At 39.0% G+C, this 15,837-nt stretch overlaps 2 protein-coding genes across 6 annotated transcripts; both read right to left on the bottom strand.

The window, feature by feature from the left end:
• Nucleotides 1–6: 6 nt before the first annotated feature.
• LOC111798595 (uncharacterized) lies at nucleotides 7–9,014 on the bottom strand. 2 transcript variants are annotated; one of them, XM_023681840.2, is made up of 7 exons: nucleotides 8,638–9,014; nucleotides 7,661–7,750; nucleotides 7,483–7,563; nucleotides 7,209–7,340; nucleotides 1,694–1,912; nucleotides 512–604; nucleotides 7–327 (listed from the first exon to the last, which is right to left on the bottom strand). In XM_023681840.2, the coding sequence occupies exons 1-7, from the start codon at nucleotides 8,851–8,853 to the stop codon at nucleotides 160–162; spliced, it is 999 nt and encodes a 332-aa protein (XP_023537608.2). In that variant the 5' UTR covers nucleotides 8,854–9,014; the 3' UTR covers nucleotides 7–159. The 2 variants fall into 2 exon arrangements, with proteins under 2 accessions (XP_023537608.2, XP_086981567.1); XM_087125441.1 differs by having other exon boundaries at nucleotides 8,646–9,014.
• Nucleotides 9,015–9,838: 824 nt separating this feature from the next.
• Nucleotides 9,839–14,956, bottom strand: LOC111798475 (protein EARLY STARVATION 1, chloroplastic). 4 transcript variants are annotated; one of them, XM_023681645.2, is made up of 11 exons: nucleotides 14,354–14,955; nucleotides 13,985–14,073; nucleotides 13,650–13,843; nucleotides 12,110–12,149; nucleotides 11,679–11,760; nucleotides 11,506–11,583; nucleotides 10,933–11,058; nucleotides 10,711–10,832; nucleotides 10,424–10,496; nucleotides 10,231–10,305; nucleotides 9,839–10,147 (listed from the first exon to the last, which is right to left on the bottom strand). In XM_023681645.2, the coding sequence occupies exons 1-11, from the start codon at nucleotides 14,659–14,661 to the stop codon at nucleotides 9,982–9,984; spliced, it is 1,353 nt and encodes a 450-aa protein (XP_023537413.2). In that variant the 5' UTR covers nucleotides 14,662–14,955; the 3' UTR covers nucleotides 9,839–9,981. The 4 variants fall into 4 exon arrangements, with proteins under 4 accessions (XP_023537413.2, XP_023537414.2, XP_086981225.1 ...); XM_023681646.2 differs by having other exon boundaries at nucleotides 10,424–10,463; XM_087125099.1 differs by lacking the exon at nucleotides 10,933–11,058 and having other exon boundaries at nucleotides 14,354–14,956.
• Nucleotides 14,957–15,837: the final 881 nt, after the last annotated feature.

Genomic DNA, 15,837 nt, shown 5'->3' with positions numbered 1-15,837 from the left:
TCCCAGTTAAATTTGATATGTCTGAGCAGTATATATATATATATAGGTTCGGTAGAACTTACAATTCAGTCCAAGAAATTTCATTCTTTTACGTGTATAAAATGGTCGTAAAAGAGGGTGGCGAAGCAGATGTTTGTTCCATTCAAGCCTTCATCTGCTTCATTCCTTAGCTGTTTCTCCAGGAGGCAGTTCTGCAAGCTTTGGTGAACTTCCCAGAATTCTTTCCATGTCGAACCGAACTTCAATGTTGCGAATGCTATACCCGACCACCATTAGCCAGTACAGAAGCTTTGCCAGCTCTGGTGCTGTTGTCTCTGATACACTTGTCTGAAATGTAGAGATCCATGATATATGTATGCAGAAGTTCAGTTACATTTTTGTGATGAAAAATATTACTTTATCCAGGGGTATAAATCAAATCAACTTGGTTCGGTTCTTAACCGGACTAGCCAAACCGATCATTGACCCATAGCTGTTGAAGTTAAAAGAAAGGATGTTTGTCTGGACGAACCTTCATTTGACTTGGATCAGAAACCGCTAATAGACGCTTTATGAATGTATTCATTGCAACAACAGCATCCTCGCCAGCGCTACTTGTCAACTCCTGCATTTGTGGTAACCAAGGGTTGAGATCAGTTCAGGTACACACAACTAATCAAGATCCATTAGTAGTTGTTCGGATTCAGATTAATAAAATTAAGGAAGCATCTAACATGAAGGGGATACAATCATCAGATATGAATAATATGACAAGGTTGTACAGCTTATTACGCTAGAAAAAGAAGAAGATTCCAGAGGAGTAAGGTATCCTTTCACTGCATTTTAAAAATCTTAAGGGAAAATCCGGAAGAAAAAACTCAAAGAGGACAATATCTATTAGCGGTGGGCTTAGGGCATTACAAATGGTATCAGAGCCAGACACAGGGCGATGTGCCAACGAGGAGGCTGAGCCCCAAAGGGGGTGGACACGAGGTGGTGTGCCAGCAAGGACACTGGGACCCAAAAGAGGGTGGATTGAAGGGTCCCACATCGATTGGAGAAAGGAACGAGTGCCAGGGAGGACGCTGGGCCTTGAAGAAGGGTGGATTGTGAAATCCCACATCGGTTGGGGAGGAGAACGAAACATTCTTTATAAGGGTATGGAAACCTCTCCCTAGCAGACGCGTTTTAAAAACCTCGAGGGGAAGCTTGGAAGGGAAATCCCAAAGATGACAGTATCTGCTAGTGGTAGGCTTGGGCCGTTACAAGAGAAAACTTGGACTGCTCCCTCTCGAGCAAGCCTAAACCCAAACGTATTTCCTAATGAATAATAACATACCTCTTATATAATCTTACCATTAATCTCCTTACGAAAGACAACTTGCCCTCAAGGTGTGGGTAAAGAAATAGCATTGAATGACACAAGCTCTTGTCTGAATTGTACAAGTGTATTCAGTCCCACAAAAATATCAATTACCAGTATTAGCAATCTTGTTACAGCAAAGATTTCTCAAGAATATATAAACGGAAAGAGTTTCTTGTTTCAGGAATAAAAAAGAACGACTTTTTCCCATCATAGACGATCAACGTCTAGAAAAGATGACACTGTAAGACTAGCGACTCCAACACCAGAAGTAATCAACAATCTAATTAGCATTCGAGAAGCCCAACAGAAGCAAGTAGCTAACAGAGAAATGAAAGAATGTTTCCTTACCTTCAGATTTTGGGGTTCAAGTGTTTTGAGATACTCCAACAATTCATTTTGCCCACGTGCAGATTTTCTATCTACTTGGCGATTAAGTTCCTCTATCTCTGCTTCAAGTAACTCTATGTACCTTTTAGCATCAATTCTCTCGGGACCGGATACATTATTCCACCGGATGACTTCCCCAGTGACATTCTTTTGCGTACCAGCTGCATAATTCGAACCATCCTGAACAATCACGGGATTAATTCATATTAGATAAACTTTAAGTAACCAAGCAATTCTAACAGTATGCCACACGTAAAATTGTAGACAACAGAGGAATTCATAATGAAGTTTTACACGTGTTATAATATATATGTTAGTATGCGCAATTAGAGATGTCCATCTAACCTACAGGGTCCACTCGCCAAATGGGGTAGGGATTTACAGTTTAAACGGAGAATGGGGAGCATTTTCCACCGGTTAGATAAATGGGACTAGGGACAATATTATATTCCCTGTCCCGCCCACTTAATATAAATGTATTTTCAACATAATGCAATCTACCAAAATAGAAAAACCGACTAGACCCGCATATATTAAAAAATATTTTATATATACATAAAATAAGTAGGGTTTCTACTTTTTGGCTCTACAAACAACAGAGGCGTGCGTGTGCAACCTTAGTACCTTACCTTCACTCCTATCTCCCACATCCACAGTGGTGTCCCCCCTTACTTTTACTCCCGTAGCAATGGGCGACCCACATTCAGTCGTTTTCACACATCCGTAGTGACTGAATGTGTTGATCTAAACTTATGCTTGTCTGTATGTTTACATGTTTGAGGATTTTTCTGTGTTGATTTTTGAGAAGTGACATACGGATTGTTTTCCCTGTTCGATTTTTCAGTCGGGTTGAAGCAGTTCCAGCTCTAGTTGCTGTGAAAACAGAGGAGCCCATAAGTAAAAGCAATTATTATGGTGCTTTCTGCCTCACCTATGATTTAAAAGCTGTAAGTTCTTCAAGTCTCATGTGAGTTTTCTCTGGTTTATTGAAAATTATAATTCAACAGTGCTTTGGGGGTTGATTTTAGCCTAACTCATAAGATCAATGTCGCCATATCCTGCGATTTTTCTATTCTTTTGGTTTAATTTCATGTTTAGATTGTTTCCTATAATCTCTCATTACCTACCATCTTTTGCTCTTTTAATGTATTTATTGGGATTACGTGAGATTTTCCTCACATGCTTGATTCTTACTTGCATAAAAATGGAACTATTTTATCAATCTTTTTCTCAAGTGGAAGTTTATGAGGTCTTCACAACGAAAATATGTACTTGATTGTAATCTATGCCAAAGAAAAATGGGAGTTAAATCAAGTAGTACCCCAATAATACTAATTTGCAACTCATTAAAGAAGGAGAATCATTTTTAAAATTCTGAGATATACAGAAGATTGGTTGGGAAGTTGAATTATCAAATAGTGACACGTCCAAATATCGGTTATCTAATAAGTATTGTAAGTCAATATATATATATATTCACCTATAGTGGATCATGGGCTGCAGTGGAACAAATTCTATGTTACCTACAAGTTGGACCTAGCATGAAATCTTATATAAAGATCATGGTCATACCAAAGTTGAATGTTTCCCAAATGTTGATTAGGTAGGATCTAGAGAAGATAAAAGATCAACTCTCTAGCAAGCTTAATTTGATTAACGAAACGGAATAAAAACATTTTGGTCAGATCATTTTAGCAACCCTGATTTCCAGGATAAGTAGGCCAAGGCAAAGTATAATTACACTTGCAATAAAACAACAGACAAAAGAAAACAAAGTTATCATGACATTGATCATCAATGGACAACTGGATTTTAACCCACACATCATGAATGGACAACTGGATTTTAACCCACACTTAAGTAACAGATGCACAGTGTGAAAACTTGTTAAAGATCATGTATTTGTTTAGATTGCTGTCAGTTAGTATCTAATTAAATCTCGTTAGGAGTTAGATTTAGTTTTTTGATTTGATTTAGTTTTGATTTGATTTGATTTGATTTGTTTACTGGTTTGTTACCAGATTTTCTCCCGATATTTTAGGTAGATTTTCTGAATATCTTTTGTATTCCCTGTATAAATATGGAGCATTCTTGCTCTCCAAAATTCAATCTTCTCATCAATCATTCAATCAATCCCTATTTCACTAACAATTGGTATCAGAGCCATGCCCTAAACTTAGTCGTGCCAATAGATTGATAAATCCTCAAATCCTCAAATATCGAACAAAGAACTCCTAAAGAAAAGGAGCCAAGCCCCTCCTCGAAGGCAGTCAAAAATGACTAAGACTCCAAAGGAGTCGAGCCTCGATTAAGGGGAGGCGCACTTTGTTCGAGGGGAGGTGTTGGATGATGGAAGTCCCACATCGACTAATTTAGGGAATGATCATGGGTTTATAAGTGAGGAATACTAACTCCATTGGTACGAGGCCTTTTGGGGAAGCCCAAAGCAAAGCCATGAGAGCTTATGCTCAAAGTGGACAATATCATACCATTGTGGAGAGTCGTGTTCGTCTAACATGGTATCAGAGCTATCTTCTTAAGGGATCTGTGAGATCAAAATGGGAGGAGAATCCAGTTTTTCCGCGGTTGCACCACCAATTTTCGATGGAGACAATTATCAAATGTGGGCAGTTCGTATGGAGACCTATTTGGAGGCCTTGGATCTTTGGGAAGCAATAGAAGAGGATTACGAGGTTCCTCCGCTTCCAGCAAATCCTACTGTAGCACAAATCAAATTACAGAAGGAAAAGAAGACAAGGAAATCAAAGGCGAAAGCTTGCCTATTTGCCGCTGTATCACAAATGATCTTCATGCGAATAATGTCCCTCAAAATAATGTCCCTCAAAACAGCAAAGAAAATCTGGGATTATCTCAAGGCCGAATATGAAGGAGATGAGAGGATTCGTGGAATGAAAGCCCTAAATTTGATTAGGGATTTCGAGTTGCAGAAGATGAAGGAGTCAGAGTCGGTGAAAGAGTACTCTGACAGACTTCTCAGCATTGCCAACAAGGTGAGATTGCTTGGTTCTGTTTTAAATGATTCAAGGATCGTTGAAAAGCTGCTAGTCACTGTTCCAGAGAAGTTTGAAGCCACCATTACTACTCTGGAGAACACCAAAGACTTGTCAAAGATTTCTCTTACAGAGCTCTTGAATGCTTTACAAGCACAAGAGCAAAGGAGGTCTATGAGGCAAGAAGGGGTGATTGAAGGTGCCTTACGTGTTAAGCATCAAGACAGCAGCAGGTATAAAAACAATAAATATTTCAAAAATCAATTGACGTATGGAGATTCATCTGCCAATTATCAGAAGACAAAAGGAGGAGGTTTCAAAAAATTCTATCCACCTTGCCGCCATTGTGAGAAGAAAGGTCATCCACCATACAAGTGTTGGAGAAGACCTGACGCCTTCTGCTCCAAATGCAATCAACTTGGACATGAAGCTGTGATCTGCAAAGCCAAAGATCTGGTGAAAGAAGTAGATGCACAGGTAGTTGATCAAGAAGAAGAAGAAGAAGAAGAAGATCAATTGTGTATGGTCACTTCTTCCTCAAGCAAAGAATCAAGCGAGAGCTGGTTGATTGACAGTGGGTGCACAAATCACATGACATATGACAAGGAGTCTTTTGAGGAATTAAGAGACACCGAAGAAGATAAGAGAGTGAGGATTGGCAATGGTGAACACTTGGAAGTCAAGGGTAAAGGCACAGTAGCTATAACAAGTTATGAAGGTACAAAATTTATTCCAGATGTTTTATTTGTGCCTAAAATTGATCAAAATATCTTAAGTGTTGGTCAGTTACTTGATAAAGGCTATAGAGTGTTGTTTGAGAATAAGCAGTGCTTGATCAAAGATGCTAGTGGCAAAGACTTGTTCAATGTCAAAATGGAAGGAAAAAGCTTTGCTCTAAATCCGACGGCCTTTATATCCAGAGTTAGTGCCACTGAGATTTGGCACAAAAGACTTAGACACTTTCATCATCGAGGTTTGCTTCAGATTCAATCAAAGAAGCTGGTAGAAGAACTCACTGACATTGATGAGGACATGTCTCCTTGCCGTACTTGTAATTTTGGGAAGCAACATAGGCAACCCTTTCCTAAACAGGCATGGAGAGGCTCGAAAAAGCTGCAACTGGTTCATACTAAGCTTTGTAGTCCTCAGCGAACACCATCATTAAATGGTAATCTTTATTACATTGCTTTTATTAATGATCTAACAAGAATGTGTTGGATATTCTTGCTGAAGCAAAAGTCAGAAGTTGCGAGTGTATTTTGGAAATTCAAAGCCAAAGTTGAGAATGAAGATGCATGCTTGATTCAGACTATAAGATCAGATAATAGCAAGGAGTACACTTCAGAAACTTTTAACCGGTTTTGTGAAGAGGCTGAAATTGAACATCAATTGACAACACCATACACTCCTCAACAGAATAACGTCACTGAAAGGAGGAATAAATTCATAATGGAGATGATGAGATGCATGGTTCATGAGAAGGATCTTCCAAAACGTTTTTGGGGAAAAACAGCAAACACTGTTGTATGCTTGCAAAATCGAATTTCAACAAAAGCTGTGAAGGATCTGACACCATTTGAAGTTTGGTATGGTTACAAACGTTCTTTAAAGTTCCTTAGAGTATTTAGGTGTCTTTGCTTCACTCACATTCCACAGGTCAAGCGTGATAAGCTTGACAAAAAGTCAGAAGTTGGCATCTTTGTTGGGTATAGCACTATATCCAAAGCTTATAAAGTTTTTCAACCACACACTAGTCATGTTATTGTGAGCCAAGATGTTCATTTTGCTGGAAATGAGCAATGGAATTGGGAAGAACTTACGAAGGTGAATCAGATTTCTAATGCACCAAACAATTTCTTTGGTAGCATGTTAGAAGAGTTTGAAGATAAACGACTAGAAGAGTCTGAAGATGAACGACAAGATGCTTCGGTTGATGATGCACCTGTCAGAGGAGGAGCTTTCAGTGATCAAGAAAAACAAAACTTGGGAGTTGGTTGATCGACCTCTAAACAGAAAGATAATTAGAGTAAGATGAGTGTTCAGAAAAAAGCTTGGAGTTCACAGCATCTAAACAAGGAGGAGTGTTAAAGATCATGTATTTGTTTAGATTGCTGTCAGTTAGTATCTAATTAAATCTCGTTAGGAGTTAGATTTAGTTTTTTGATTTGATTTAGTTTTGATTTGATTTGATTTGATTTGTTTACTGGTTTGTTACCAGATTTTCTCCCGATATTTTAGGTAGATTTTCTGAATATCTTTTGTATTCCCTGTATAAATATGGAGCATTCTTGCTCTCCAAAATTCAATCTTCTCATCAATCATTCAATCAATCCCTATTTCACTAACAAAACTATTAGTATTTAATTACTTCTTATGGAGGATCAAAGTAATGGGCAAGGTTAGCTCCGAAATGAAAATATTTAGATGTAATATCCTTCAAGAACTAATAAAACCATTTAAAATACCTTTTCATCCTTTGGTTCCGGGAGAGCAACCTGCTCTAAACTCTGCTGCAGTTCTAAGCGATTTTGAGCATTCTTGAACATATATCCAGTCATCATTACACTGTACATGAGTTGTGCAAGATTTTCAGCAACCTGAACCAAATATTAAAAATCAAACATGGTTGTACAATCAATAAATGTTTAAAAACTAAGCCTGTTATTACCAAATATCAATTGTACAACAAGTATTTGGGTGATCTTGAATGTAAGAATAACATAAGGGTTATATACGAACCGTGGTGACAGTCACTGCAAAAAACTGTGGAGGTAGAGTTCCAATCATATTTGTGACTGTTTGGCGCATTGCATCAACAACCTAAAAAGGAACCGAAGATGTATTAATTTATCAGAGAAAGTCAGGGAATACAAAATAAAAGTTAGCTGAATACTATATCAAGTAAATAAAAGCCCACCTGTTGAGGTGCCCTCTGAACAAACAACTCCATGAATTCTGGTTGGACATTTTTAACATATTCCAGAAGAATGTCTCTCCGGGATTTTGGCTGCCAATTCCATAAAATATATTCAGATGGTCAAATCTAGAACAATGTAAAGAGAACTGAATTGGTATAATTGTAATAGCCCAAGCCCACCGCTAGCAGATATTATCTGCTTTAGCCCGTTACATATAGTCATCAGCCTCATGGTTTTAAAACACGTCTACTAGGGAGAGACTTCCACATCTTTATAAGGAATGCTTCATTCCCCTCTCCAACCAACATGGGATCTCACAATCCACCCCCCTTGGGGGCCAGCGTCCTTGCTGGCACACCGCCCAGTGACTAGCTCTGATACCATGTGTAACAGCCCAACCCCATTGCTAGCAGATACTGTCCGCTTTGGCACGTAACGTATAGTCGTCAGCCTCACGGTTTTAAAATGCATCTACTAGGGAGATGTTTCCACACCTTTATAAGAAATATTTCTTTCTCCTCTCTAACCAACATGCGGTCTCACAATAACAGCCATCAAGTTCATCATGATGACGAAAAAGAAAACCATCTAAGTTGATCAATAGTAAAAGTAACATCATTTTCAACAATTTGCAGAGTACCGTTTAATGGCAAGTAGAAAGTTAAAACCTCTACATGGAAGTGAATGTACAACCCATTACAGACACAAGATAGCATTCATAATTTCGTCATTTGACAGTGAAATAATAATAAAAATGAAATCCATACCAAATTCAATATGAAAAATCTTCACTCATACTATTCCACTAAATATAAAGAAAATACAGTAAACCCAAATCCACGCTACTGGAATGCTTCAAACTTCCCCAAGTTTGCGTTGACAATTTGAGAACAATCCAAGTTGAGTTTAAAAACCATACAGTAGAAGATAAAGCACAGAAGGTGAAGCGAGAGAGAGGAGGGGCAGAGAGGAATACCGAAGTACCGTTGGGAGGGTTAGAATCGGCATAGGAGGCATCGGGTGTGTCGCCCTTGGAAGAATCGTAGGCGCGGAGTGTGAAGGCGAAACCATTTCTGGGCTTCTTTGGGAGGCTAATCGAAGAGAAACGAAGAACAGTAAAGGGAAAAGAAGAAGATGAAGGCGAAGATAACTTAGAGGTGAGAAAGAAGGGTTTTAGATTGAAGGAAGACATGGTTTAGCTCCGTAGTTGTAAACAGAGATTAAAGATTGAGGCTATTGAGGGCTTGAGTTCTGAAAGCCTAAAATGGTGAAGATTATCGCCATTAGAGACCCTGCAAGAGGAGCTTTTCTGGTGGGCAGGGGCCGGGAAATGCAGCACCAGCGTTAATGATGAGTCCTTCACCACCGGCACTTCTCAGCCTCCTATTTCAGTTCATCTCTAAAATTTCTCATTTAATTTTGTTGGGATTCTCTTTTAAGTTAATATGTATGGATAAATTTATATCTATACATAGAAGATGAGGTGGTGTACGGTCTCACGTTCATGTTTGTCTAAGGCGTGTTGCTTGTGACCGATATCTAAGGCGTGTTGCTTGTGACCGCATATCGGTCATGCTTGTCCATGACGTGTTGTCTATGACTGCATGCATGTTAGATAGACATTTTGCTATCATTGTTATTTCAATATGAGGATGTAGGACTAATTGTCTATACCGTAAAGGCTAAAATGCTCCAAAATGTATTATAATGGGATCTGACTAGTTGTCAATTCTTTCTACTCGGGTTATATGATATGAAAGTCATTGTTGCTTACTCGCTTTTAGCTCATAACACTGTCCTTTAAAACTATTTTCAACATATTTCTTTGCTTTCGTGTATGTCTGCGAAGTACAAATTTCACACGGCTGACTTGTTCACTAGGTTAGAACAAGTGCCGCACAATCGTTATCCCACTACCACAAGAGTGCAATTGTGACGTAAGGCTCGAAACCTTCCGCCTTGACAGGGCAGTGCTCTGACCAATTAAATTACAATCTCAATTTTATTAATATTTCAATTCCTATCCAAATTTTATAATATCACTTGAAGGAATTTTAGTCATCAAATCAACTCGACCATATACAAGGCTGCATCCTCCAAATTAACTAGCAATAGGTGCATTTTGCAGTCAAAGCTAACAGTGGGAGTGAGTGAACCAAAATAGTTCAGGAATGTCGTGAACATGAATCTCGAGAAATTGATAACATTAAAGAATGAATAAACATAGTTCTTCACGATTACCAACCGAAATCACATATTTCCCATCTAAATGAATTCCTAAGCGACTAAAGAGACCAAGAGACTAGAAATCACCAAATCTTCATTGTGGAGGAGGCAGTTCTTGGGGTGGTTCCTCAGTCGGAGAAGGAGGGGACGATCCAAAGTCGAGATTCGGGTAGACACCAGGTGGCCTCTCCCGAGCTTGTATCGACAGCAACTGAGTCGAGTCGCCAACTACATCCGCCCATCCGTAGTGAGGTTCGGCCCTTCAATGAAAGAGCAAGTTTGTTAAAATGCCATTGATTCTCACGTTTGTAGATAAGTTGCAGCTAGCCCAGAGAAAACTTACTCATAGTATGTCTCTTCATCCACAACAATATCCCAACTTTCCCCTGTCGTGCTCTTCCCATATTTGTGCACTTTACTGCGTACACAATGATGATATTATCAGCTACCAATACAGTACTAGATAAGTTTCTCAGTGTGCCTGAAATGGCATGTTATTTACAATACTCATTATGGCATTATAGCTTGAACCTTACCCATTCCCGAAGTGTTCTTCACCCCATGTTCTTGACCAACCTTGTACATGTGACGGGAAGCCAGTTAGTTCCACTTCTCTCATAACCAACAAAAAATACAAAACACAGCGCAAGGTTTAGCACAAATATTTGCCAACTGAAAAGACCAATGTGCTTGGCAGTCCCACATGGCACAGGCCTAATCGATCGAATTCTTCGACGAAATCGTGAAAAAATTAATCACAGATATGATTTATGTACCACAAATTCAATGGAACCAGTTGAATATGATGCTAGATTAGACTTACGTTCGCTACTAGGAGATACGTGCCATGTCTCCCCTTGTCGAGAACCGATTCCAGAGAAGAACTTCTCTTCCCACTTGTCTCCCCATTTGGTGCCTAGTTCAGTTTCAGCCCATTTATCCGTCCTGAGAAGTAAAAGCACAGAAAGAGATCTCAGTTAGCATCATAGAACTATTTGAGTAAAGCTTTTGCCATTCAGATTTTGAAACAATGATTAGAGAAAACCATTTAAGAACGGATCCTCTTCCGTCGTAATGCTCTCCCCACTTTTCCCACCATGATTGTTCATTCAATCTACCATATTTATGTGCTCCTTTTTCGGTCCAACCTTTGGCGTCGTATTTCTCCCACCTGCATCACTAAAAAAGTTACTAACTTTTTTGTACTATTGTCCTCTTGGGACATTTTGGACATTTCCTTCTGAGCTTCCTCTCAAGGTTTTAAAACGCGTTTACTAGAGAGATTTCCAAATCCTCATAAAGAATGTTTTGTTCTCCTCTCCAATCAATGTGGGACCTTACAATCCACCCCTCTTGGAGGCCCAGCGTCCTCGCTGGCACACCACCCGGCGTCTGGCTCTAATACCATTTGTAATAGCCCAAGCTTACCGCTAGTAGATATTGTCATTTTTGGATTTTTCCTTCTGGACTTCCCTTGAAGGTTTTAAAACGCGCTTACTAGGGAGAGGTTTCCACACCCTTATAAAGAATGTTTTGTTCTCCTCTCCAACCGACGTGGGACCTTACAATACTACATATCTAATTTTCCTAACTTCATTTGTATTGAATATGATCTCACCATTTCTCATGCCATCCAGCATTTTCAGTGCCAGATTTTGCTCGTTTCTGTGCACTCCTCTCAATCCTTGCAAGATTACTGTACCAGCAGAATTACAGAGAAAATTTACTTTACTTGGTAAGAAGTGGTCTCCTCAACTTCATTGAGCAAGTGTATAATAATAGTAGAAAAACCTCCATTCATCTTGATGAAGAACTTCTTGCCATGTTTCCCACCACGAATCACCTTCAACGTTTTTGCCTGATTTTTCCACTCCTATCGAGGGACGTAAAATTCAGTCAGTACAAACAAGACAGAATCTAGTGAACATAAGCAAGATAGTAGGTGCTAAAAGAAGAGACTCGAATGCATAATGATCAGAAAGCAGGGTCAAAAGCATTCTGTGATTCTAGAATCAATATCAAACACAGATGATGAATAATTATCAAATTTTCACATGTTTAACTTCGAAGCTACGTTAACCAGCAGTTCTTGGCAGTCGAGTAAATATCTATCGTGTATAGTGATCTTATAGGTAGGGAGCTTACAGAATCTAGCTCTTTGGAGAAAACAAAAGAGAGTGTGGGGAAGGTAAGTTATGTTATGAGAAAAGAAGCAAAGATACCTAGCTCTTTGTATCCAGTCCAGTCACTTTTCTCCCACCACTGTCAATGAGATCAATAAATCCATTAAATGCAGTGACCTGGGATGATACTTCAATGAGTTACAAAAACAATGTCAAAGTGGCAGCAGTGTAAGAACATGTAATGATGCTTCATTTTTAGCATGAGTTCTGTATTAAATAAATGTCATTCAGAAGTTAACCAACCAGAAAATGGAAGAATTTTTCCAACTGGCTCAGTTGTAACTATTGTTATATTTAAAAAATAAAAATCCAAGGGGAGACTTATCTGTAATTAAAAGAAATGACCAATGCCCCAAGCTAAATTGATCGAGAGACATTGAACAGTTGATCACAAAATTTTACTGGGTTAACTACGTCTCTATGAGAAATAGTGTAACAACAATAAGAACTAACGTGAGATTCTACATCGGTTAGGGAGGAGAACGAAGCATTCTTTATAAGAGTGTGGAAATCTCTCCCTAGCAGACGCATTTTAAAAATTTTGAGGGGAAGCCCAAAGAGGACAATATCTAATAGCGGTGGGCTTGAGCCGTAACAAATGGTATTAGAGTCAGACAAGGGGCCATGTGCCAACAAGGAGGCTAAGCCCCGAAGGGGGTGGACACGACGCAGTGTGTCGGCAAGGACGCTGAGTCTTGAAGGGGGTGGATTGGGGGGTCCCACATTGATTGGAGAAGGGAACAATTGTCAGCGAGGACGCTAGGCTCTGAAGGGGGTGGATTGTGAGATCTCATATCGGTTGGGGAGGAGAACTGAACTTTATAAGGGTGTGGAAACCTCTCCCTAACAAACACGTTTTTAAAACCTGAAGGGGAAGCCCCAAACGAAAAATCCAACCTGTGATCTTGGCACCAACAAATCTGTAGAGGTTCTGAAGGCTACACCATACTGGAGGACCTCAAGAGGACTTTGCCATCCATCATTACTGAAAACCAACTAGGCTTTGTGGAAGGTCACCACATCATTAATGTGTGTTTTATTGCAAATGAACTCATCAGTGAATGGAAGACATTGAAGAGGAAAGAGGTTATTATAAAGCTCAACATACACAAAGCGTTTGACAAAGCAGAATAGGATGTTCTCGAGCTTCTCCTTCAAGCCGAAGGTTTTGGTTGTAGATGGAGGGATTAGAGGTTGTATATCTTCCACCAATTACTCTATCATCATTAATAAGTGTCCTTGTGGAAAGATTTTGGCGTTGAGGGGCCTTAGGCAAGGCGACCCTCTCTCACCCTTTCTTTTCATCATTATTCTAGACTGTTTTAGCCGTCTTATGAATCTAAACACTGTTCTATAAAGGGGTTTTTGGTGGGGGCAGGAAAAGCTTAGTATCCATCAATTACATACATCAATGAAGTTGTAATTTCTCTATCAATGAAATTGTATCTTATCCCGAAAAGAAAAGAAAACCATGGATTGTCAGAGTTTTGCTAGTAAGAAAGTTAATCAGATTGCTCAAGTTTGATTCATTCTAGATCAACAACAAAGTAAATTACAGACAAAAATACTAAATTAATACCGTTTCTTTCCATTCTGAGTAACCATCATGAGATTGACCGCCCATCCTAGTCCACCTACATCGGTATCCATTATCTCCAAGGTCCTCCCCACTTTCCCTATACCAAGTACTGCCATCTTCATTTGTGCCCGACTCGTTAACATTTTCATTCAACAAGTTGATTCCCCAGTCCTTCTCATTTGCAATGCCAGTGTCTACAGCAGAGGAAGATATGTCTTGTCAGTTGTGACTAATACTCGGTAAAGGCCATTCCAGAATTTCATATTATGATACACAAATGCGCTTCTAGACTACCTGGGCTAGCTATGAAATTCCCATAAAGCAATTTAGATTACCTCTTTTTGGCGGAGAATCATGTGATTGTGGACCAGAGCCCCTTGGGGTGCAGCGAGGGAGTATTTCTGGCTTGGAAATAAACCGAGATCTGCAGAAGCAAGAAGATGAAGCAACCCCATGAGAGGATAACAGCCATATACAACTTGCGCAAATATTGAGCATTAACTTGAACAACTATAACCATGTTTCCCAATCATGCCTAGTTAGAAGAACTAATAAGTAAGAACTCATATTCAGTAAAATGAGTTCAAATTTCGAACTATCAGATGAACTGTTTCATCCAGATTAATCCAATTGCAACGCACAGAAAAGGGTTGAAGAAAGCAACACGAAGCATTAATTATTTCCAGTATAGAACTTCAACTTACTGAGGGGAAGCAAAGGGCATTGCAGGAGTGGCTTGGATACAGAGTTTACGAGGTGCTTTTTTGGCATCGAAACGCCAATCTTCTTGCTTCTCTACGCTCTTCCCAGACCCAGTAATTCTTCGTATCGGAACCATAGAATCAGAACAGCAGCAACGAATAGGACTAAACCCAACTCGATTAATCCCAAACAGAATCCTCCCCCATGTCCTCCTTCTCAACTCGGCCCCCCCATGGCTACGCAACAGAACCGACTCGACCCGCCTATCGAAATCGAAATGGGTCGGAAATCCTCTGCAGCAAGCGGCCATTGCTTACAGAAATCCCATGGGAAAGCAGCGAAATGAAGAAAACAAAATGTGGGTATTGTGGATTGGAGGCAAAAAGTAAGAAACAGTCTCGAAATCTCAATTTGGAGCGGTAGGGAAGTTCTTAAGAATTGGGAATGCGAAGGAATAGGGGAAAATGATCATGGAAGATCAAAGAAGAGAGAAGTTCCAAAGAATCTGATGTGAAGAGGCATTTGAAAATGGAGAGAGAGAAATTGCGTGGGCTGAAGCAGAAGGGCGGGCAGAGTTATCAGATCGGTGGTGGTTCGGCGAAGGGAAGGAAATTCGGAGATTTATTCAAACACGTGAGCAGGGGAGAAGGGGTCCCACAGGTGCGGATTTTGTATAAGTGGACATTCCACGTGGCACCGTCTGAGCCGTCACTTCTGTTTTTCTCAGATCGGGAAATATTTCTTTATATTTTTTCTCCAATTTATTTAAAAACATGTTTTAAAGTTATTTAAATATTTGTTTTATAAAATAATTATTCTAATAATTGTACTAAAATAGATGATTCATTTATAAAGTAATAGTTACTAATTTATAAGAAAACTATTATTATATTATAAAATGCACTTTATTGTATTTCAAACTATACTTGTTATATAAATTTATATTTAGTTATTCAAATTATGTGATATAAAATATTGCTCTTAAAAAAAAAAAAAAGATTCCCAAGTGACCAAATTAAATTCTTTTTTTATTGATTCTTTTCTATATTTATTTTATTTAATGAAAGAATGTATTGTCGTTAATGTTGGCATTAATATTATTATTAGTATAAAAATAATTATTATTAAAATAAAAAAAATAAATAATAAATAATAAAAAAAAAAGTAGTTTGTTCATAGGTGGATGGGAATGGGACCCATGTTGGAAAGGAAAAGCTCTGAATTTCCCAAATTTCCTCAAATCTTATCCACTTTTCACCCCTGCTTTGCACCTGGTTTCGACACGTGTCACAAGCTCAATCTAGGGTGACATGGCAAGATTCTGATTGGCAAAGGCAACTAACTCATTATTTGTGGATAAAATGGAAAATGATATCCAACGTGGCAAAAGGACACTTGGTCAGCAAAAGTTGTTCCACATTTTCAATTCAAACAAACACCCACCATAGAATAACTTGGTCTTAATAAGACTTCTGCTACTGAACGA

This window comes from Cucurbita pepo, chromosome 7 (assembly GCF_057944985.1).
Source record: "Cucurbita pepo subsp. pepo isolate OVF chromosome 7, ASM5794498v1, whole genome shotgun sequence".
In the NCBI taxonomy this organism is placed as follows: Eukaryota; Viridiplantae; Streptophyta; class Magnoliopsida; order Cucurbitales; family Cucurbitaceae; genus Cucurbita; species Cucurbita pepo.
This window is presented reverse-complemented; position numbering and strand designations above follow the sequence as displayed.